Source organism: Myxocyprinus asiaticus, chromosome 30, assembly GCF_019703515.2.
Source record: "Myxocyprinus asiaticus isolate MX2 ecotype Aquarium Trade chromosome 30, UBuf_Myxa_2, whole genome shotgun sequence".
Taxonomy (NCBI): Eukaryota; Metazoa; Chordata; class Actinopteri; order Cypriniformes; family Catostomidae; genus Myxocyprinus; species Myxocyprinus asiaticus.
Genome location: NC_059373.1, coordinates 4,609,246 through 4,632,590, shown reverse-complemented (window position 1 = coordinate 4,632,590; position 23,345 = coordinate 4,609,246). Strand labels below are relative to the sequence as shown.

The window sequence follows — 23,345 nt, the reverse complement described above, 5'->3', positions numbered from 1 at the left end:
CTAAAAACAGTGTTTACTTTAACCGGTAAAAATTCAAGATAAAATGCATATGGACACTTTCTGGTCATCAAACATTAGTGGAACTTAGTTGATGTGATGAACTACACCTGTTGTTACTCAGCTAGGACACCTGCGTGAACTTGAGGGGAACTGAATTCATACAACACCAGTATGGTTAAAAGTAATTACAGAAATGACGCAGAAAAGTGAAGTTAGTTCTGAGACATGCTCTAGCATTAATTGTTTGCAGATGCCACTTGGTTTGATACTTTGTATCTAATGCGATGACATTCAGACATTAAGTTTGTACTTTTGGGGGCCACTGTATATTTTACAAAGCAATATAAACCTCATATGTAATATGCAGGGCTCATAATGTGACAGCTTACACATGCACTCAATTTTTTTTTACTTAAATTAATAACATAATCTGAATGGAATTTTGTTATGAAATTGAAATGTGTGAATCTTAATATTATTGTTTTGAGTGTGTAAAACGTCTTTCTAATTTTGACTCAGATGCCTAAATGATGTCTTTCTCTGCCTGTGCAGGCTTGAATAGGACCAAACGCCCAGGCTGTGGGGCGGGCCACGTCCAACATGCCAGAGAGCTCTGAGTGTTCAGGGTTTAACCCCGTGGGGTAGAACAGGAAACAGCTGCAGCGGGCACAGTGCCTGATGCTTCAGGCTACCGTTGGATTAAAAGAGCTCTTTGTGTTTCAATCTAAAGAGAGTTAGGCACCTGAAGAGACTAAACTGACTCATGTGTTGTCTCAACCCTTTAGCTGTGACTCAATTGTAAAGTTTAACAGTAAATTGGGGTCATGCATGCTATTCTAATAAGTATGTTTGTTGTGTCTGAGAGAGACATAACTGCATGCTGTTTGGCCTCAGGACTGGTAAATTTATGACATGAACATGGCAGCTCAATATATGAAGGAATGCAGATTAGGTTAAAGGGATAGTAACAACCAAGCCATTCCAGATGTGTTTGACTTTCTTTCATCAGTTGAACACAAATTAACATTTTCAGAAGAATATCTCAGCTTTCTAGGGCCATAGAATGCAAGTCAACAGTGCCCAAAACTTTGAAGCTAAAAAAAGCACATAAAGGTAGCATGAAAGTCATCCATTCGACTCCAGTGGTTAAATCCATGTCTTCAGAAGTGATATGTTAGGTGTGGGTGAGAAACAGGTCAATATTTAAGACCGTTTTTGTTATAAATTCTCCTCCCTGCCCGGTAGGTGGTGATATGCACAAAGAATGTGAATCGCCAAAAACAAAAGAAGAACTCTTAGGAGAGAAGAGTGCTTAGGAGGGCTGTTTGAAAGTGGAGATTCAGAGTAAAAAAGGACTTAAATATTGATCTGTTTCTCACCCACACCTTTCATATTGCTTCTGAAGACATGGATTAAACCACTGGAGTCGTATTGCTGACTTTATGTGCTTTCTAGCGCTTCTGAGATCTGATCACCATTCACTTGCATTGTGAGGACCTACAGAGCTGAAATATTCTTCAAAATCTATTAGTTTCTGTTCAGCAGAAGAAAGTCATACACATCTGGGATGAAATGAGGGTAAATTAATGATGAGAGAATTTTCATTTTTGGGTGAGCTATTCCTTTAAAGGGGTAGTTCACCCAAAAAAAAAAAAAAAAAAAAAAAAATTCTGTCATCATTTACTCAACCACATGTTGCTCCAAACCTGCATGAGCTTCTTTTTTTCTGTGGAAAACAAAATGAGATGTTGCATAATTTGACTGGTTTAATCACAGTCAACCCCTTAAATTTTCTAAATGTATATATTTTTGTGTTGTGTAATGTTTGTGTTTACCAGAATTTTATGTGAATGTGGCTTGAACGATGGGGTTTATGAGTCATTTCATAGCTGATGATTATGTGGAGACTGAAAAATCCGCTTCCTCATGCCCAATGCCAAAATATATGTAGAATTCTGGAAGCAAAAATAATATTGTTCCAAAATAAGACATAAAACCTTGATCACTCTTGCCACATTGACCATGAGCCGAGACAAAAGCAGCAGAGCATTTTTAGAGACAGAATTATTTGAATTTTAGTTTGGATCAAGTTGGGTTTAACTATTGAGATCCATTTGATTGCTCAATATGGGACTTTTGTAAAATTCTAGCTACAATTAACCATATTTAGTTTTAGAAGTCTCCAACAGACTGTCATGTAGCATGACTCATTTCCAAAACTATGGTCGAGACTTTTCCATTAAATGCTATTCCAGGCAATCATCATAGATTAGGTATTTTCACAGCTAGTGGTCGACCGATATGGGCTTTTCAAAGGCGGATGCCGATACCCATCTAGAAAGCAGGATGACTGATATAAATGCTGATAAACATAATACAATTTAACAACAGCAAATCAGATGCACACAAAATTCCTAAAGTGAAACAAACACTTATTTTATGCATTATTTACTCGAATTTGCTTAAACTTGAAAAAATAAGAAAATAAAAAAGATTTCACAATCCATTGACAAATCTATGGGTAGATTTTGAAACTAAGAGAAGGGAAAGTTAATACTTCTGACAGTCGGCTAAGCGAACACGGCTATCGGCTGATGCAGATAACCCCAAAATGGCCAAATATCGGCCGATTAACTTCTCAAAGCATGTTGATGCGTGTGATACTGCTACTAACTTATAGAGCTTTTCTGTTTTTATGACCATAAAATTCACATCTTCACAAAATGAGACAAGTTGCAAACAATGTGTAAACAAATTCCACAAATAAAGCCCTTAAAGTGCCATTTTTTTTAAAATAAACTCCACATTATAGGACTTCTGAAGACTTGATTTAACCACTGGAGTCATATGGATTACTTTCATTCTGCCTTTATGTGCTTTTTGAAGATTCAAAGTTCTGTTCTGATCACCACTCACTTGCATTGTTTGGACCTATAGATCAGAAATATTTTTCTAAAAATCTTTGTTTGTGATCTGAAGAAGAAAGAAAGTCATACACATCTGGGATGGCATGAGGATGAGTAAATGATGACAGATTTTTCATTTATGGGTGAACTATTACTTTAACAAACAAGAAAGCAAAACAAGCAATAAAATTAACGCACAAACACAACTTGAAACACAAGCTGAAGTAGGCCCACTCATAATCAATAGTTATGTTACATTGTCCAATTATTTATTGCATTTTCAAACAGCAGTAAAATGGTAAACAGTCATCACCTTTTCAACTATTTCACAACTAGAGTCATCAAATGGCAAAAAAAAAAAAAAAAAATCAAACTAAACTATGCATTACTTTTTTGCTTAATGAGGGCACTCTTTTAAAAATGTAATGAATAATTGTTGATTCAAAAAAATAAAATGTGTTTCACACAAAACCTATTTTTTCTTTGAATATTCTTTCTGTCCACCACCTGCTCCAAAGTTGCGAACACGGTGTATTTTGGCGAGCTGGGTCTGTATTGTCTCTATAATATTCCTATGATCTGGAATGTGGATGTAGCGGACATTTCTGCCCGTGATAAACAGATCATCCATACTGGACATGCGTCCACACCGGTCCTTGTAAAGAACGTCCTCCAAGTGGATGTTCATGAAAGCGTCCGCATTAATAACACATCCCCTCGCCGTGCTCTCATCTCTCAGGTCAATGGTAATCACCTCGCCATGCAGACCTTGCAAGAGAATCACCAAACTGTTCTCGGCTATGGTGCGTTCACGGATCAAATGGGTCACCTCCATGTTCACCTGTGTGCAGAGAGAAATCCTTAAAGGGGTAGTTTACCCAAAAATGACATTTCTCTCATGATTTACTCACCCTCATACTCACCCAGATGTGTACGACTTTCTTTCTTCTGCTGAACACAAATGAAGATTTTTAGAAGACTTTTTCAGCCCTGCAGGTCCATACAATGCAAGTGAATGGGTGCCAAAATGTTGAAGCTCTAAAAAGCACACAAGTCAGCATAAAAGTAATCTATAAGACTCCAGTGGTTAAATCCATATCTTTAGAATTGATATGATAGGTGTGGGTGAGAAACAGATCAATATTTAAGTTTATTTTTATTGTAAATTATCCTCCCCAATTCACATTCTTCATGCATATCGCCCCCTACTAGGCAGGGAGAAGAATTTCTAGCAAAAAAGGACTTAACAGCTCAAAGCTGTTTAAGATATGTAGCAGGTGTGTATAAATACATTGCAGGTGAAGTGAGATCTTCAGGTAAAAAAGCCAGAAAGTTAAATAGATTTATTTAATTAAAGCATTCAGTTTACATTAAATAGTTATAACAGGGATATAAATCATAAGAAAATTAAAAATTATCTTAATTTGTTTACCAACATAAACATTACACATGTAAAAAGAACCACTTTTTAATGTAGTCATGGAATAATGCATCTCTTAACTGATATTTGTGCATTTTGTATGGAGATAGAATTGTTGCATATTAACATAAAAATGGAAAGGGATTTACCTTTAGAAAGTTGGTTCACAAACAAATTGAATCAGATCCACAAATTAATGTAAGGAGTTTCACAAAAATAAAATGAAGTCACAAATAAAAAGAGTGAGATTTACAAATATATGTTAGGAGTTTCACAAAAATAGTCAATTCACAAATAAATAAAATGAGATTTGCAAATAAAACATTTACAAATATATTTTTAACTCACAAACACAACTCTGTCCAGCATTTATTTGTGGATCGCTTCCTGTGCATTTGCGGATCGCTACATGCATTTGTCGATTTTGAAACAAATCTAGCGTCAAGACGTGCACACAAATCTACAAATAGGTGGACATCACCCATCGTCTACTCAAGCCAGTCAGATAACGGCCACATAACTCGGACCAATCTTAGCATATTTTATTTTCTACTATCAGTGTGGGACCAGAGTCACAGCGCTCTCATGAGCATGGAATCCAGCACATACAGATAAGCTCCAAGGCCGCAAACTTTGAAAGAAATGGACGCCATCAGAGGAATACTGTGATTTAAGGTTCATATCATTTTCTCTCAGTTATAAACATGTGTAGTGTCTTGTTAAATGTTGACGGCTGAAAATTGCCAATTTGTAGACTGTCCTGATCATTAGCTTTATAGATAACATGGCTGACTGTATGAGTCTGCTATTTTAATTTTAACAAAGTTTCTTGACTGAAATGTGTTGTCAAAACCTTTACCCTTAATGTTACATGGCAGAGCCAAACAGACACACTACTAGACACTACAAAAGATCAGTAGTACAGATAGTGTCTTTATAAAAAAATGAATCATATTAGATTATCTTAGGAGCACAAACCATAAATGAATACCCTATATTACACGATGTACAAGATCTGCTATGCCAATAATTTGTTTTTTTGTAGTGTCTAGTAGTGTGTCTGTTTGGCTCTACCATGTAACATTAAGAGTAAAGGTTTTGATGACACATTTCAGTCAAGAAACTTTGTTAAAATTAAAATTGCAGACTCATATAGTCAATCAGGTTAGCTATAAAGATAATAATTTTCAGCTGTCGACATTTAACAAGACACTACACATGTTTATAACAAGTAAGTATGTTTATAAATAAGTCACAGTATTCCTCTGATGGCGTCCGTTTCTTTAAAAGTTTGCGGTCTTGGAGCTTATCTGTATGTGCTATATTCCATGCTCATGAGAGTGCTGTGACTCTGGTTTGCAGATCTCATTTTATTTATTTGTGAATTCACTTTATTTTTGTGAAACTCCTTACATTTATTTGTGGATCTGATTTAATTTATTTGTGAACCAACTTTTTATTTGTAAATCTCTTTCCATTTGTATGTTAATATGAAACAAAAATAACCCCATAGTTTTGCACTTTTGAGACACTCCCTAACTTGAATTGCCTTTGTTGGAACGCTGTTTTGCATTTTTCACTTTTGATGCTTAAAACAATTACATTTATCAAATAACATCATCATTACTTTTGCTATTATGATTTACAGTGTTATCTGAACGAGACAATTACATACCAATTAATGTTAAAGGAAGGATCGAATGTCTAACGAATATCCAATATAAATGTGTTGATGTGTTAATTCTCGCACATAATTCTCGATAATTACAGGTTCCTAAAAGCCACTGGTGAGAGTTCCATACATTCCATCTAATGAAATGATTTCACACAAAATATGGATATTAGGTTATACAGGTGGGTACATATTGTGGGGCAAGAGAAGTCACAAAATAAGTTCATAACACTTCCAAGAAAGTACAACTTGCTATAGATCAGACACGATCTGCTTCACACAAATGTTTTATTCTCATCGAATTCAAAGTATCCCATATATGCATATTTCAGTAAAAATATGACTTTCGTTATCTTTCCTGCAGCATTATACATTGCTGAAATCGTGTTATTTACATCACGAGTTGTTTCGCACGCTTCCTCGGCTCACGGAGCAGCAGTGTGATGACATCAAAAAGGGCCCCGCTGTTCATGCTCCCTCTAGCGAGGGATTACTTTCACATTCTTTGACAAAAATTACATGATAAGGAAATCAGGGCTTGTTGTCACACGTTTAACTCCAGAAAGTATTTGTCAGGGCAGTCAATAATTCTATAAAGATACAAACCTTAAAGTCTTAGCTACAGAAAAGCCTAAAAAAAAAAAGCATATTTTTTAAATGTATTATGGGCTATTTAACGGCAAAAAAAGAAAAGAAAAACATTATTAAACAAATATATCAAATCATAGTTTTGGCAAATAGAAACTGTACTTAATGAGTAATAGAAAATTATAATATGTGACAACCTAACATTTATAAAAAAAGAAATTAAAAAAATCCTTGTCCTGAGAACAGTTATATCTACATTCATTAGCCTATAGTTGACCTATGACTAAATTTACTGATGCTAGTGTGGTTTTATTGTGTTTAATTATTAACACAACAGCTATTTCAAAAATATGATGAAATCTGAATTTTAGTTTAGAGAATAGAATTCACAAAAATGATCCTAATTTTAAGGAATATTCTGTGTTCAATACAAGTTAAGCTCAGTCGACAGCATTTGTGGCATAATGTTGATAACCACAAAAACATTTCAACTCAATCGTCTTTTTCTTAAAAAAAAAAAAAGAAGCAAAAATCGAGGTTACAGTGAGGCACTTACAATGAAAGTGAATGGGGCCAATTTTTGGAGGGTTTAAAGGCAGAAATGTGAAGTTTATAATTTTATAAAAGCACTTACAATAATTCTTCTGTTAAAACTTATTTGCTGTACTATAAAGAAGTTTGAACCTTAATTTTTACGGTCATTATAGGGCTTGTTTGCATGACATCGTCATGGTAACAAAGTTGAAAAACTGGCTATAACTTTACACAGAAAAGATTAGTTAATGATGTTATCACATTAAAATAATGTTTACACACATTGTTTGCGTCTTGTGGCTCTACGTTGAAACAATGAGTATTTTAACATTCACAGTGTGATAAAATCACTTACTAACCTTATCTGTGTAAAATTATTTCCATTGGTACAGTACAACTTCGTTGCCATGACGACGTGACGCTGAAAACCCTAAAACGACTGTAAAAATTACAATTCAAACAATTTACAGCTCAAATAATACACAAGTTTTAACAGCATAATTATTGTAAGTGCTTTTATAAAATTGTAAGCTTCACTTTTCTGCCTTTTTAAACCCTCCAAAAATTGGCCCCATTCACTTCCATTGTAAGTGCCTCACTGTAACCTCGATGTTTGCTTTTTTTAAAGAAAAGGAACAATTTGAAATACATTTTTGTGGTAATCAACATTATGCCACAAATGCTGCTGACTGAGCTTAACTTGTACTGAAGCCAGATTATTCCTTTAAGAAAGTTTTGAGCTAAGCATTTTAACCCTAAAAAGGGCAAGCATATAAAAGAAGCTCTGAAAATGAACTAATTGCTTTTTTTTAACACATTAGGGCCCACATAATACATTTCCATGGATTCTTCTAAAACATTGCTTTTATTTTCAGTTTTATAGCTCGTAGAATCATGAAAATAACATTGAAAAGATAGGAGCTTTTGCCTCAAAGTCAGCTGCCTTCTCAAAAAATGCTACCTTTTTAATTTTAGATAAAGACTGTGAGTATTTTTAGAGACCCCCTTTTCATTATTTTACAGAAAAATTTGATAGACTCACTCATGCCAATCCTCTCCCCAGCCACTTAAATGCTTGTATCCCCCAGGATACAAAAAAACTTTTTAGGGTTTAAACCAACATACAAAACTAAACTAAATCATGGGAATGATTAGGGAATACTAAACCATATTGTAAGATTTGTCCCTTTTGTGGCATGTAACAACTAGCCCCGCTCTCCTCTATGATAATAATCATGTCATGCCCTCTAAAGCTTATGTGTATGAAAACAGTTTGGTACCAGTAGAATAGGACTCCGTGAGATTTGAATAAATAACAGCAGGAAGTCATTGTGTTTTTTTTTTTTCCATCCCATGATTTTAAATGTCACAATGCATATTTTTTCCAATGATTGACTTTTATTTTGTTGCAGTATAATTAGCTTAAAGATGATCTAGTCATTCTTGCTAAAACATGTTTTCCCTTAGAGCAGAATAGTATAATATGGTTAGAAATCCAGGACGTAACAAACACTGGAAATCTTTAGCCTAATATCTGTCAAATAAGACACACTGTAAAATAAAACGGAAAAAGAAAATACATACAATAGTACTAGATATCTGATCCCTGATTGGCATGCACACATACATGTTTTAAATGGAGACATGCCAGCCTGATCTCATAAACATTACATGACCATGGCAACATTTTTGCGAAACAAAATTACATGCCTTATTACACGTTTCGCTGCAGTTTCTCAGTGAAATGTCCAGCAGAGGGGCACCAAAAGTGAGTGAAAAACCTCGTAATCAGACAAAGTTTTTAAGGTGACTATTAGATGGAGGTTTTATTGAGTAAAATGTACCTTCCTAATCTAAAACTTTAACCTAAACCTAAACAAAACAGACATCCTTACCCTACACTAACACCTAAACCTAACCAACAAAATGCGAAATCAAAAGCCCTTTTTTCACATTTCATGTGGCTTCTATGGCACTTTCGTTTCATGTGTCAGCTTCCAGGTTTGGCTGAGGAGTTTATAGCTTCAGACAGAGCTCCAAAAAGGGGCAGGAGCTCCTAATCGCCAACAAAAATATAAGGAGCCCCTTACCTAACCCTTTCCCTAACCCTAACCGTCTGTGGAGGTGTCAACCCTTTTGGAGTTGGCGCAACACCCTTTTGGAGTAACCATTCCCCCTTCTGGAGAAACCACACCCAATTTCTGGCCTGCAGCTATACCTACTTGGTTTGGCTGGCTGAGGAGGGTATAACTTGAGGAGGGTATAGCTGCAGACAGAGCTCCAAAAAAGGGTGGGAGCTCCAAATCACCAGCAAAGATATAGGGATCCCCTTACCTAACCCTAACCGTCTGTGGAGGTGTCACCCCCTTTTGGAGTTGGTGCATCCCCCTTTTGGAGTGGTGGTGGCGTAGTGGACTAAAGCGCTGAACATGTAAGCAGAAGGTTGTTGGTTCAATCCCCACAGCCACCACCATTGTGTCCTTGAGCAAGGCACTTAACTCCAGGTTGCTCCAGGGGGATTGTCCCTGTAATAAGGGCACTGTAAGTTGCTTTGGATAAAAGTGTCTGCCAAATGCATATATGTAAATGTAGTAACCATTCCCCCTTCTGGAGAGACCACACTCAATTTTGGATATTCCACCCCCATTTGTAGATCTCTGGCCTGCAGATATACCTACTTGGGTTTGGCTGAGGAGGGTATAGCTGCAGACAGAGCTCCAAAAAGGGGCAGGAGCTCCAAAACGGCAGCAAAGTCATAAAGAGCCATTTACCAAACCCTTTCTCTAGCCCTAACCGTCTGTTGAGGTGTCACTCCCTTTTGGAGTAACGTCATCCCCTTCTGGATAAACCACGCCTTATTTGGAGATTCCGCCCCATTTGGAGATTTCTGGCCTGCAGGTATACCTACTTGGGTTTGGCTGAGGAGGGTATAGCTGCAGACAAAACTCCAAAAAGGGGTGGGAGCTTCAAAACGGCAGCAAAGTCATAGAGAGCCATTTACCAAACCCTTTCCCTAACCCTAACCATCTGTGGAGGTGTCACCCCCTTTTGGAGTAACCCCACCCTCTTCTGGAGAAACTACACCTTATTATGGAGATTCATTCCCCATTTGGAGATCTCTGGCCTGCAGGTATACCTAGTTGGCTTGGTTGGGCTCCAGCCGTGGACTGCCGAGTTCAAAATCCAACACTCTCTCAGGTGAGCTACCATGCAAGCTAATCACACTGGGATAAATGTGTAAATATAGGTGGGTCTCTAATACAAGCATTAAAATGTATAGTTTTTCAAATGATGCGTTGTAGTAAAAGTGTTTCGATATCATAGCAGCAGTGTGTGTGTAACACCCAGTCATAATCAGCCATTGTAGTCGTGATTTGTGAAAGTAAATAAAACACACAATTGTTGTAGCGCCTGTTAATTTCACCAGGAAATGGCAACAAATGAAGAACGTGGCACGTAAAAGTCAGTTTGCAAAAATGTAGTTTTAGTAACGTTCATTCTATGAGACTAGGTTGGGATGTACGATATACTGCCCTGCAAAGGCAAAATGCAGTAATTACACATTTTCATAACAAATCATGTACAAAATGTATTAACTGATCCAGCTTGTTACTAATCCTGTTTCTGAATGTGTACAATATGTCAGGCATTTTCAGATCCACCACATGCTTCTGTCCACCAGGTCTACAGTCTATAATGATTGTCTTTCAGAGATCATCCATCATCGCCAGCAGGTCATCTCCTTTGTCCCAGTGTCCATCTGTCTGCTCTCCCTCTCCAGTAAACTCTCCTGCTATGCGTGCCAGCTCAGTACTGGTGAGTTGATCCTGGAAACAGACAAGAACTCCAATGACCACACTCAGGAACGACTAATCATTGGCATTATATTAAAGAGCTTTACATTGTGTTCTGATTAAATATATATTGTACCATTAATTGAGGCTTATAGGTTCAATATTAGTAAAGATTCTTATGGATTTCACTAATAGAACATAAGTCTTTTTGGTGTGTTTAGGTGTAGTTCATCATCTGTAAAATAATTTCCACTTGGTGTGATATTTGTTATCTAATGCAATTGCATGCATTTTAAATGTGGCTAAAGTGTCTAAACACTTTTTGGGACCAATACACATAACTGTAGTGATGTGCTTTGGAATTTTTATGAGATGGAATATATTAACCTTGTTGTCATGTCATTATAAAAGTTCATAAATTACTTGCCAGAGCTGTTAACACTATACAGCAACTCACAAAACATTCCAAAATGTACAGCTAAACAAATGTGTGAGTGCTATAGTTTTAGTCTTAAATTCCCGGTAACATAAATTTGAATGAAATTGAAGTTATATGCCAAAACACGCTAATCTTCCCCTGGGGCTGCACTGGTGTTTCTTAGTAAATGACAACAGATTTAACTAGTAGCATAAAACATTCTTCACCATGGGCAATACAAATAGCAAGTACATCAGCAGATGTGTGACGTATGTGACATTTTACCTGCGTGGCTTGTATGTTGATAACTCTGGGTGACTGTTGCTCCGCCCCTTCTAAAATTCCACTGGAAGAAAGTTTGAGGGATCAGTTTTTTACAAAAACAAAGATTTTTGACCTGACAATAGCTGAGTTTTACTCAGTGTGTACTGAGTGTACATGACAGGATTACATCCGGATTAGTAATACTTACCCGCTGTCCTCATCCTGGTCAAAGGCCAACAGGTTCACTCTGAAGGCAGTATCCACATTCAGTTGTTTCTGCACTTCCATTCCACCCATGAGTTTAGCAAGCAGGTTCAGTTCCTCTGTGGCCAGAGGGTTGGGAATTGTGTCGACCTGTTTACAACAAGCTTTTCAAACTTGTTTCCATTATACATAGATTTTAATCTAAACTCTTGATGTTGAAAAAGCCAATAGACATGTTATTTGTCAACTAGCAAAATTTGATAAAAAACACAATAACATCCAGAGGGCTTTAGGTTTTAAGTATAACATTTCTAATACAGCTTCAACAAATATAAACATGATCACACGTGAAGTCGGCATGATGTTTCTGATATTTTTGGTACCCTAGGATCTGCGACTGTATGCCGACGCGCTGACAAGCAAGTATCAATCTTTCCGCAATTGGTGCGATTGGCAGTGCATTGCATCAGCTGTGTGAGAGACTAGGCTTCAAAGCCATACAGTAACCATGTTTAAATAATCAATGACAAGCTTGTTTTGGAGGTTTCACTTTTCCCTCTAACTTTACTTTTTACTCCACTAATGGTTAAGGTAAGGTTTGGGTTTGGGTTGGGGGATAGAAACCTATAAATGTATGCTTTTCTCTTCATTGTATAATGTCCTGTAAAGCTGAAAACAACTTGCTTCGCTACTAGTTTTGGCAACCTCTCCTGGACATCATTGGAGCTCACATGTGCCCATATGCCCTACAACACTTACCGCTTTGGCCACTGGGGGCCGTGTTTAGAAATTTCGTACAACGTATACCGATTTTGACTAAATAAAAGTCGGTCTACTCTCTCCGATTTCACTGTGAGATCAGGCTGACAAATATATAACCATTGGCTATATAAGCGTGACCTAAGCATAAATTTAGTTTTACTCAACATGACATCTTAGAATCCCTCATAGTACCTGCTTTTGTTTCCTCATGGTGTCTGATGGGTACGTGTCTTTAGGTGCGGGTGCACTGTACCTGTACAGAAGTCACCAGAGATTTACATTATCAAAAACAAAGAAACTATCAATATTTATGTGATATACCATAAGGATCCAACCACTTATCAGCACACAAATCCAAATGTTTAATTTTTCATGGTTATTTTTTATTTATATATACATATATTATATATAAAATGTAGTATATATACACTGGCAGCCAAATGTTTGGAATAATGTATAGATTTTGCTCTTATGGAAAGAAACTGGTACTTTTATTCACCAAAGTGGCATTCAACTGATCACAATGTATAGTCAGGATATTAATAACATGAAAAATTACTATTACAATTTGAAAAAATGTTCAGAACTTCTTAAATTACTTCAAAGATTTCTCATCAAAAAAATCCTCCATGTGCAGCAATGACAGCTTTGCAGATCCTTGACATTCTAGCTGTCAGTTTGTCCAGATACTCAGGTGACATTTCACCCCACACTTCCTGTAGCACTTGCCATAGATGTGGCTGTCTTGTCGGGCACTTCTCACGCACCTTACAGTCTAGCTGATCCCACAAAAGCTCAATGGGGTTAAGATCCATAACACTCTTTTCCAATTATCTGTTGTCCAATGTCTGTGTTTCTTTGCCCACTCAAACCTTTTCTTTTAGTTTTTCTGTTTCAAAAGTGGCTTTTTCTTTGCAATTCTTCCCATAAGGCCTGCACCCCTGAGACGTCTCTTTACTGTTGTACATGAAACTGGTGTTGAGCGGGTAGAATTCAATGAAGCTGTCAGCTGAGGACATGTGAGGTGTCTATTTCTCAAACTAGAGACTCTGATGTACGTATCCTCTTGTTTAGTTGTACATCTGGTCTTCCACATCTCTTTCTGTTCTTGTTAGAGCCAGTTGTCCTTTGTCTTTGAAGACTGTAGTGTACACCTTTGTATGAAATCTTCCATTTTTTGGCAGTTTCAAGCATTCTATAGCCTTCATTCCTCAAAACAATGATTGACTGATGAGTTTCTAAAGAAAGCTGTTTCTTTTTTGCCATTTTTGACCTAATATTGACCTTAAGACATGCCAGTCTATTGCATACTGTGGCAACTCAAAAACAAACACAAAGACAATGTTAAGCTTCATTTAATGAACCAAATAGCTTTCAGCTGTTTGATTTAATGGCAAGTGATTTTCTAGTACCAAATTAGCAATTTAGCATGATTACTCAAGGATAAAGTGTTGGAGTGATGGCTGCTGGAAATGGGGCCTGTCTAGAAAAGTAAAAATCAGTAAAGTCCTGACTATACTTTGTGATCAGCTGAATGCCTCTTTGGTGAATTAAAGTGCCAATTTCCTTCTGAAACAGCAAAATCTGTACATTATTCCAAACTTTTGGCCACCAGTGTATGTACAGTATAATATATATATATATATATATATATATATATATACAGTGCATTCAGAAAATATTCAGACCCCTTCATTTATTTAACATTTGTTGCAGCCTTGTGCAAAAATATTTTAAATTATTACATTTTTTTCACATCAACCTACACTCCATACCCCATAATGATAAAGCAAAAAACAGATTTTTGATAACTTTGCAAGTTTATTAAAAAGAAAAAACTGAAATATCACATTGACATAAGTATTCAGATCCTTTGCTATGACACTTGAAATTTAGCTCAGGTGCATCCCATTTCTCTGGATCATCTTTGAGATGTTTCTACACTTTGATTGGAGTCAATCTGTGGCAAATTAAATTGATTGGACATGATTTGGAAAGGCACACACCTGTCTATATAAGGGCTCACAGCTGAAAATGTATATCAGAGCATAAACCAAGCCCAGTCAAAGGAACTGCCTGCAGAGCTCAGAGACAGGATTGTGTCGAGGCACAGATCTGGGGAAGGCTACAAAAAATAAATAAATAAATAAATAAATAAATAAATCAGCTGCATTGATGGTTCTCAAGAGCACAGTGGCCTCTATAATTCTTAAAAATGGAAGAAGTTTGGAACAACCAGGACTCTTTCTAGAGCTGGCCGCCTGGGCAAACTGAGCAATCGGGGGAGAAGGGCCTTGGTAAGAGAGGTGACCAAGAACCCAATGGTCATGCTGGTTGAGCTCCAGAGATCATGTGTGGGATAGGAGAAACTTGCAGAAGGACAACCATCACTGCAACACTCCACCGATCTGGGCTTTAGGCAGAGTGGCCAGACGGAAGCCACTCCTCAGTACAAGACACATGAAAGCCCACTTGGAATTTGCAAAAAAGCACCTAAAGGATTCTCAGCATGTGAGAAACTAGATTCTCTGGTCTGATGAAATGAAGATTGAACTGTTTGCCCTCAATTCCAAGTGTCATGTCTGGAGGAAACCAGGCACCCTTCATCACCTGTGCAATACCATCCCAACGCTGAAGCCTGGTGGTGACAGCATCATGCTGTGGGGTGTTTTTAAGTTGCAGAGACTGGGGGACTGGTCAGGGTTGAAGGAAAGCTGAATGCAGCAAATACAGAGATATCCTTAATGAAAACCTGTTCTAGAGCGCTCAGGACCTCAGACTGGGCCGAAGGTTCAACTTCCAACAGGACAATGACCCTAAGCACACAGCCAAGACAATGCAAGAGTGGCTTAGGGACAACTTTGTGAATGTCCTTGAGTGGCCCAGCCATATCCCAGACTTGAACCCAATCGAACATCTCTGGAGAGATCTGAAAACAGCTGTCCATCAACAGTCCCCATCCAACCCGACAGCGCTTGAGAGGATCTGCAGAGAAGAATGGCAGAAAATCCCCAAATCCAGGTGTGCAAAGCTGTTGCATCATACCCAAAAAGACTTAAGGCTGTAATCGCTGCCAAAGGTGCTTCAACTAAGAACTGAGTTCAGAGTCTGAATACTTATGTCAGTGTGATATTTCAGTTTATTCTTTTTAATAAATTTGCAAAGTTATCAAAAATCAGTTTTTTGCTTTGTCATTATGGGGAATGGAGTGTAGGTTGATGTGAAAAAGAAACAATTTAAAGCATTTTAGCAAAAGGCTGCAACATAACAAAATGTAAAACAATTGTTTTTTTTAAAATCTGTGTTAAAAACTGTATATGTATATATATATATATATATGTATTATTAAAATATATTTTATATGCTTTTTATAAAGTTGAATTATTACAAATATATGATGATTGTAAAATACAGAATTATGAAAAAAATATATTATTTTTTATACACATTATATTTTATTACTTTTATATTGTGTATAATTACTATATATAATACATATGAATTATAAAATATAAAATGATGAAAAATAATAATAATAATTATAATTAACATTTAGATATGCATCAGTTAATTGGTTTCTATATTATTTATACAAATTAAACTTTATTACTTTATGTATAATTAATGTTTAAATATTAAATATTAATCATGTATAATGGTAGAATTTTTAAATGTATTTATACTTCCTAATTATTATCTTTTTTTTTTTTTTTTTTTTCAGATATTTACATGTTTGTGCCCAAATGTGTGACTCTGTCTCCAGACAGGTCAAATGAGCCCTCGTGTAGAGCGCTTGAGTAGCTTCCTCCACTGGAAAACCCTGTTCTCCTCACCTCGCGACCTTTAGCGTTAAACCACCTGTGAGGTGAGAATATATAATGGAATTTGGAAATAAAGAGACATATGTTTGTCTATTGGTATGTATGATTGTGAGGATGTCAACCTATTCCCATGAAGTGTCAGTGTTTTCCAAGAGCTACTATTAAAGCATTCACAATAACTTTGGGGTCAGGACAGATTTGCAACATTGGAGGTCTGTCTGTGACCTCTGACCTTTTCTTGCCACGTTACCTGATAAAACCAGGAACCTCAAATCCGTGTGGCACTGGCCCTGAGGTCGGCAGCACAAAACGCCCGTTTAGATTCTGGATTTGTTCTTTCAAGAAAATCGAGACCTGATGGAAGATCATATCACAAAATATCTAAGCTTCATTAAGATTTCATCACAATATAGCTATTTTTCATAATGAAAAATGCAATGACTCATTAAGTACTAAGATTTTCATACAGCTGTATGTTTTGGCTGTTATCCATTTCAAACAGGCCAGGCTTTACAATAGGTAAACAGCTTACCCTGATTTGCATATCTTGAAACAGAAGCAGCAGTGTGTGTCGAATGAGTTGAAACTCACCATCTGATAAGGGTGTGTACACCTTAGAAAAATAGATTCTTTTCAAAACATTTTCATTTTGCAATGTAATGCACACTGTATAACCAGAACATTGTCATGGGATGTCAGGTAGGGTGAATTAAGGTAAAGTGGGACAATTATTGTTATTCATCTTAATAATGAACTTTGCCCTACTATTTACCATAAATAACTTCACACTGGGCAGCAGTGGACATTTACCTCTATAAGCTGTCGCTGGGCTTCGTTGATCTGGTTAACTAGGCTGGGATTGTCTTTGACCAGCTCCTTGATGGTGTCAGTGTGGTTGAAGGTGATAAGCAGTAAATCTTGTGGACGGGGACACAGAATGATCTGGTACTTAAAGGCCATAGTCATCAAATCGTACAGCTACAGAATAGACAGCACAGTCAAATGTAAACATAAAATAAATATTAAAGATGATCCAAAGTCACCTATAAGTAGGCGATTTGTAGGTTGATTTCCATGAAAAGTGGAACACTGTTGAGTCATCAAAACATCCATTTGTTAGAGTGTCCCGACCAGCCCTACACAGCAACATAAGCTGGGTTTCCATGCACGTATTTTATGCACATTTTGGAATTTTGCATAAAAACTACTGGATGGAAACCAAGGGCTTAGCCAGGAAATTACTTTTGCGTGGGCCTCAATAAAAATGGATGGGCCAAATTTTCGCCCACTACGCCACTGATGGAAACACCAAGATGGGAATAAAATCTCCAAAATGCGCTTAAAAACATGCTTGCTTGAGGTGGAAACAATTTTTTATTCAATAAGAAGAAATGTGCATAAACTATGATGGAAACACATTATGGACTATATTAACCTGACTACATTAAGTTACATCAATCATATAAAAACGTAGTAGTTTAAATACCACCAGGAGTATAGGTGATAATTCCAACCAAAACAAAGTCTAATTTGCATATTGTCGAACAGGACAACGAGCCTTGACTCTTCATTAATGCATTCCTGCAGAATCAAGACCATTGACGCCAGCTGTCTTGTTCTGTCATTTAATCATACATTTGTCAGTCAAGCATTTGGCATTTGTCCTGAGTAAACTAATCTTTAACAAATGGAACAGGCCTAAAAGAAAACTCAATAGACCTTTTTTCACAGACTGTGATCACGTGATTCGTATTTATTTAGCAGCATAAAGCTAGCAAACTTTTTTTTTTTTTTTTTATGATTTAATGTCAATTATAACATTAATCTTTGAGCTATCTTATGCTGGGATTAATTAAAAAATTATTCACCCGGGGGCCTGGGTAACTCAGGGAGTAAAGACGCTGACTACCACCCCTGGAGTCACGAGTTCGAATCCAGGGCATGCTGAGTGACTCCAGCCAGGTCTCGTAAGCAACCAAATTGGCCTGGTTGCTAGGGAGGGTAGAGTCACATGGGGTAACCTCCTGGTGGTCGCTATAATGTGGTTCTTACTCTCGGTGGGGCACGTGGTGAGTTGTGTGTGGATGCTGCGGAGAATAGTGTGAAGCCTCCACACGTGCTATGTCTCCGCGGTAACGTGCTCAACAAGCCACGCATTATAAGATGCGCATATTGACGGTCTCAAACACGGAGGCAACTGAGATTCGTCCTCTGCCACCCAGATTGAGGTGAGTCACTACGGCACCACGAGGACTTAGAGCGCATTGGGAACTGGGCATTCCAAATTGGGGGGAAAAGGGGAGAAAAAAAACAAAAAACTATTCACCCATGTTGCAATGGGGATTCAAATACAGCTGCTGAGGGAGTGACAGTTAATTAGATATTTTTCTTTCCTAAATGCTGTAAACCATTTCTCTCTATGTATTTTTTTCCCTCTTTTGGAAAGGCTGTTGGAGCAAATAATAACAATTAGTTTGGTCTTAAATGTCAAAACAGTCCACTACACTTAGTGCAACAAGATTCTTTACTTTTTAATAATAAGCATATTACTTATATATAGACCAGTTGAAATGTTTAGTGAAATGTCACTAAAAATAAGTGCACGATTGGAATAGAAATTTGATTGACACATGCTTGTGCCAGGTGAGTTTTATACCTTGTCCATGCTGGCGGGGTTGAGACGCAAGATGGAGGCATGTGCTATCCGTGTCAGAACTGTCCGCAAGGCTCGATGGGTGTACAGATCCTGCGGCTGCAAGAGCTCCTCTAGAAACACCTTACTGAACATAGTGCCTACTATATCATTCATTACTGAAAGAAAGAAAGAAAGAAAGAAAGTTTAGCATGACACATAGCACGTATCAAGGCATGTATCAACAGGTATTTGGATCAAGTCCTCAACCAGAGGTCACTGACATTGATATAAAAGATACAGGATGTGAGAGGAGATCAAAAACTAATGTACCTCTTTTTCTGTCATCTTCTGTCCAACTACCTGCAACAGAAACAATGCACAGTAAAATTCCCTCAAGTCCAAGCCACATTCTTGTGTTACATTAGAGTGAGTTAATACAATTACCCATCGGTTAGTTCTGTAAGTTTGTGTAATTACAGATTAGACATGGTACATGAATCTGTGTTACGCATATTACCTTCCAGATTGGTCAGATTGTTGTCTATACATCCTGACATGGTGCTTAAAAATTCCATACATTTCTTAGACAAATATAAATTTTATTAAATTAGTAAATTAGAGTATAGATATAGGTAATTGATATAGGTTTCATCCACTATATTTCTTATAAAAAAAGTATTTTTACTGATGCCACATAAAGTCAGCTGAACTTATAAGGAAAAATATAAAAGGAATAAATAAGTGGCGTGCCAAATCAGAATCTCTCTACATTTAACTAGAGCAGAATTTAAATAATAGGGGGGAAAAAATTGTCAGTCAACCTTGGAAATGTCTCATTAAAGTAAAAATATATGACTTAATATGACTGCATTAGGTTGCACCAAATAAAGTCATTTTAAGGATCAAATCAAGTACTGCATGTAATAACTTTTTACAGTGGCAAGGACTTTTTAAATTTATCAATAAAGATTGAGCACCTTTATACACTATATTGCCAAAAGTATTCGCTCATCTGCCTTTAGACGCATATGAACTTAAGTGACATCCCATTCTTAATCCATAGGTTTTAATATGACGTTGGCCCACCCTCTGCAGCTATAACAGCTTCAACTCTTCTGAGAAGGCTTTCCACAAGGTTTAGGAGTGTGTTTATGGGAATTTTTGACCATTCTTCCAGAAGCGCATTTGTGAGGTCAGACACTGATGTTGGACGAGAAGGCCTGGCTCGCAGTCTTCGCTCTAATTCATCCCAAAGGTGCTCTATCGGGTTGAGGTCAGGACTCTGTGCAGGCCAGTCAAGTTCTTCCACACCAAACTCGCTCATCCATGTCTTTATGGACCTTGCTTTGTGCACTGGTGCGCAGTCATGTTGGAACAGGAAGGGGCCATTCCCAAACTGTTCCCACAAAGTTGGGAGCATGGAATTGTCCAAAATCTCTTGGTATGCTGAAGCATTCAGAGTTCCTTTCACTGGAGCTAAGAGGCCAAGCCCAGCTCCTGAAAAACAACCCCCCACACCATAATCCCCCCTCCACCAAACTTCACAGTTGGCACAATGCAGTCAGACAAGTACCATTCTCCTGGCAACCGCCAAACCCAGACTCGTCCATCAGATTGCCAGATGGAGAAGCGTGATTCGTCACTCCAGAGAACGCATCTCCACTGCTCTAGAGTCCAGTGGCGGCGTGCTTTACACCACTGCATCCGACGCTTTGCATTGCACTTGGTGATGTATGGCTTGGATGCAGCTGCTCGGCCATGGAAACCCATTCCATGAAGCTCTCTACACACTGTTCTTGAGCTAATCTGAAGGCCACATGAACTTTGGAGGTCTGTAGCGATTGACTCTGCAGAAAGTTGGTGACCTCTGCGCACTATGCGCCTCAGCATCCGCTGACCCCACTCTGTCATTTTACGTGGCCTACCACTTCGTGGCTGAGTTGCTGTCATTCCCAATCGCTTCCACTTTGTTATAACACCACTGACAGTTGACTGTGGAATATTTAGTAGCGAGGAAATTTCACGACTGGACTTGTTGCACAGGTGGCATCCTATCACAGTACCACGCTGGAATTCATTGAGCTCCTGAGAGCGGCCCATTCTTTCACAAATGTTTGTAGAAGCAGTCTGCATGCCTAGGTGCTTCATTTTATACACCTGTGGCCATGGAAGTGATTGGAACACCTGAATTCAATTATTTGGATGGGTGAGCGAATACTTTTGGCAATATAGTGTATACATACATACATATATACTATATAGACCGTGTATATCTTGAATAAAGCCTCTTGTGGTAGCACCTGAAAAACATTTAACATCACTGATCAACCTTAATACATTAGGTTAAAGCAGTAAAATGTATTTAAGGAGTTAGAACAGGTAGAGTTGCAGGTTACCACTTTATACAGTGTATAGAATGTAAATATACGTCAATACAATCGTGCATTTTTGTTTATAAATGTTGTTGCATTCCAAATCATCTGTTTTAATGAGGGAACTGTCCAGATCCATAGACTCTTTTTGCGTGTACTGTCTTTGTTCTCACTGGTTTTATTCTCATTATGCTAAACAAACTACCACAAATGTGTAAAGAACTACACGAGCGATAGAGGGCATTTCTGGTGAATAGCAGTTTACAGGGATTAAGCTCTCTAAGAAGCTACTGTGGGCCAGGGGGGTTGACACTACTGTTGGTTACCTCTCTGAGTTTTATCATGGTTTTCATCCTGCGCTCGAAGGCGCTGGTCCAGAATGTAGAGCATTTCTCCGCCGAGGTTTATTATCAGCAAAGGAAGGGTTCTTTGGGACATACCGGCGGCAGTGAGCGCTGCTGATGATCTAGAGTGAATGCAAAATTATTAGATCAAACTATTCGCTTCTTTAGTGAATTTAATTCATTGATTCGTGCAGCTTGCAAAGTGATTTGTTCTTGTCGGGAACTTCTGGAATGTCTGGAATGCGCCGCACACGGTCATATCAAAGGCGAGCGGTCCTGTTGTGCATTATGACGTCACGTAATGCCACGCTGACCCGCTGCTCAGGCACGCGCGCACACCTGTCACGGTAGTGTCACAGGCGCGCGTGGTAGATATCAAGGGCGAACACTCTTATATGCAACATTTATAAATAGATTAAATTATATGTATACCTGAAATGTACTTAAAATAAATGAATGCAAAAAAAAAAAAAAAAAAAAAAAAAAGAAAAAAAAGAATCATGCAATAGGGGTGTTTACATACTTTTTCATTTATACTAAATCACTGCATACTTGCATAAAAATGACATCAAAGAACCTCTTTCAAGAGCTGTTCATATATAGGTTCTTCAGATCAGTGTATTGGTTTCTGATTTCTTAAAGCACCAGAACATGTTTTCTAAAGACTCGCTAGAAAACATGTACTGGTGCTTTAAGAACCCAGAAACAAATCATTTAAAATCCCCCAAAATAACTTCTTTAGAGATTAAAGAATGTATTATTTGGAATTTAAAATGATTCCACACATCTGGTTCTAACTAACTGGAACCTTTATTTTTTAAAAGTGTTCAGTTACTTTATAGCATTTGAACTTGACTAAATTAAGATGTTAAAGTGTTTAATCAAAGATTAGAGGAGCTATGCTACTGTAGTTAGTGTACTGTGTACAATACAGTGTTTACAATGTAAATCATTCACAGGTCATTGTTGCTCTTGTATTCTGTCTGTATCAGTCAGTTGTAAGGCTCATGATGATTTTCTACCATATCCGTATTCAGTGAATGGATGCAAACATTTCAAGGCTCATTTTATATTGACTGTTTAGGCAAATGAAGTCAAGTGCTGTACAACACTATACCGTTAAAAGTGTAAAGTACATGGCAAAAGGAGAGACTGCAAATGTAACACCCTTTCTATGACTTTTTGGAGAGCCAGATGCCAAGGTCAGAATAAATTCTACAAATCAGTTTTATACATGTGATAATTTGCTAGTAAGTTTGTATATAAGACTTTTTGAATGGATTAGACTTTAAAACGTCTGAAAAAAAAAAAAAATAGTAGGAAATCCATAAATATTAGATTAATATGAAACATTTTCTGAATTTGGCTTGGTGCCTAAATGCAAATGATTTTCCAGGGGAAAACAATGCGATTTTACTAAGAACTGGTAGTTCCTTTAAGAGGTTTAACATGTTTTGTCTGTCAAGAGTAGGAAACATGCTTCATATGATCATATAATTTTTAATGGAATATTCCAGGTTTAATACAAGTTCAGCTCAATCGACAGCATTTGTGGCATACTGTTTCAACTCAAAAGCAAAAATTTTAGTTACAGTTAGGCACTTCCAATGT

At 37.4% G+C, this 23,345-nt stretch overlaps 2 protein-coding genes across 4 annotated transcripts; both read right to left on the bottom strand.

The window, feature by feature from the left end:
* Window positions 1–3,378: 3,378 nt before the first annotated feature.
* On the bottom strand, window positions 3,379–3,741 carry LOC127420904 (U7 snRNA-associated Sm-like protein LSm10). Its single transcript, XM_051663512.1, has one exon. It carries the CDS (start codon window positions 3,739–3,741, stop codon window positions 3,379–3,381), a length of 363 nt encoding a protein of 120 aa, XP_051519472.1.
* Window positions 3,742–8,431: 4,690 nt separating this feature from the next.
* Window positions 8,432–21,957, bottom strand: oscp1a (organic solute carrier partner 1a). Of its 3 annotated transcripts, XR_007893890.1 has the most exons (12): window positions 21,717–21,957; window positions 19,349–19,378; window positions 19,040–19,194; window positions 17,194–17,361; window positions 16,916–16,996; window positions 16,634–16,737; window positions 16,292–16,420; window positions 12,755–12,815; window positions 11,805–11,950; window positions 11,618–11,678; window positions 9,455–10,947; window positions 8,432–9,210 (listed from the first exon to the last, which is right to left on the bottom strand). XR_007893890.1 is itself a non-coding variant. In XM_051663473.1 (11 exons), exons 1-11 carry the CDS (start codon window positions 21,826–21,828, stop codon window positions 10,828–10,830), a joined length of 1,167 nt encoding a protein of 388 aa, XP_051519433.1. In that variant the 5' UTR covers window positions 21,829–21,957; the 3' UTR covers window positions 8,432–10,827. The 3 variants fall into 3 exon arrangements, 2 of the variants coding, with proteins under 2 accessions (XP_051519433.1, XP_051519434.1); XM_051663473.1 differs by having other exon boundaries at window positions 8,432–10,947; XM_051663474.1 differs by having other exon boundaries at window positions 8,432–10,947; window positions 19,349–19,374; window positions 21,717–21,799.
* Between the last annotated feature and the right edge of the window lie 1,388 nt (window positions 21,958–23,345).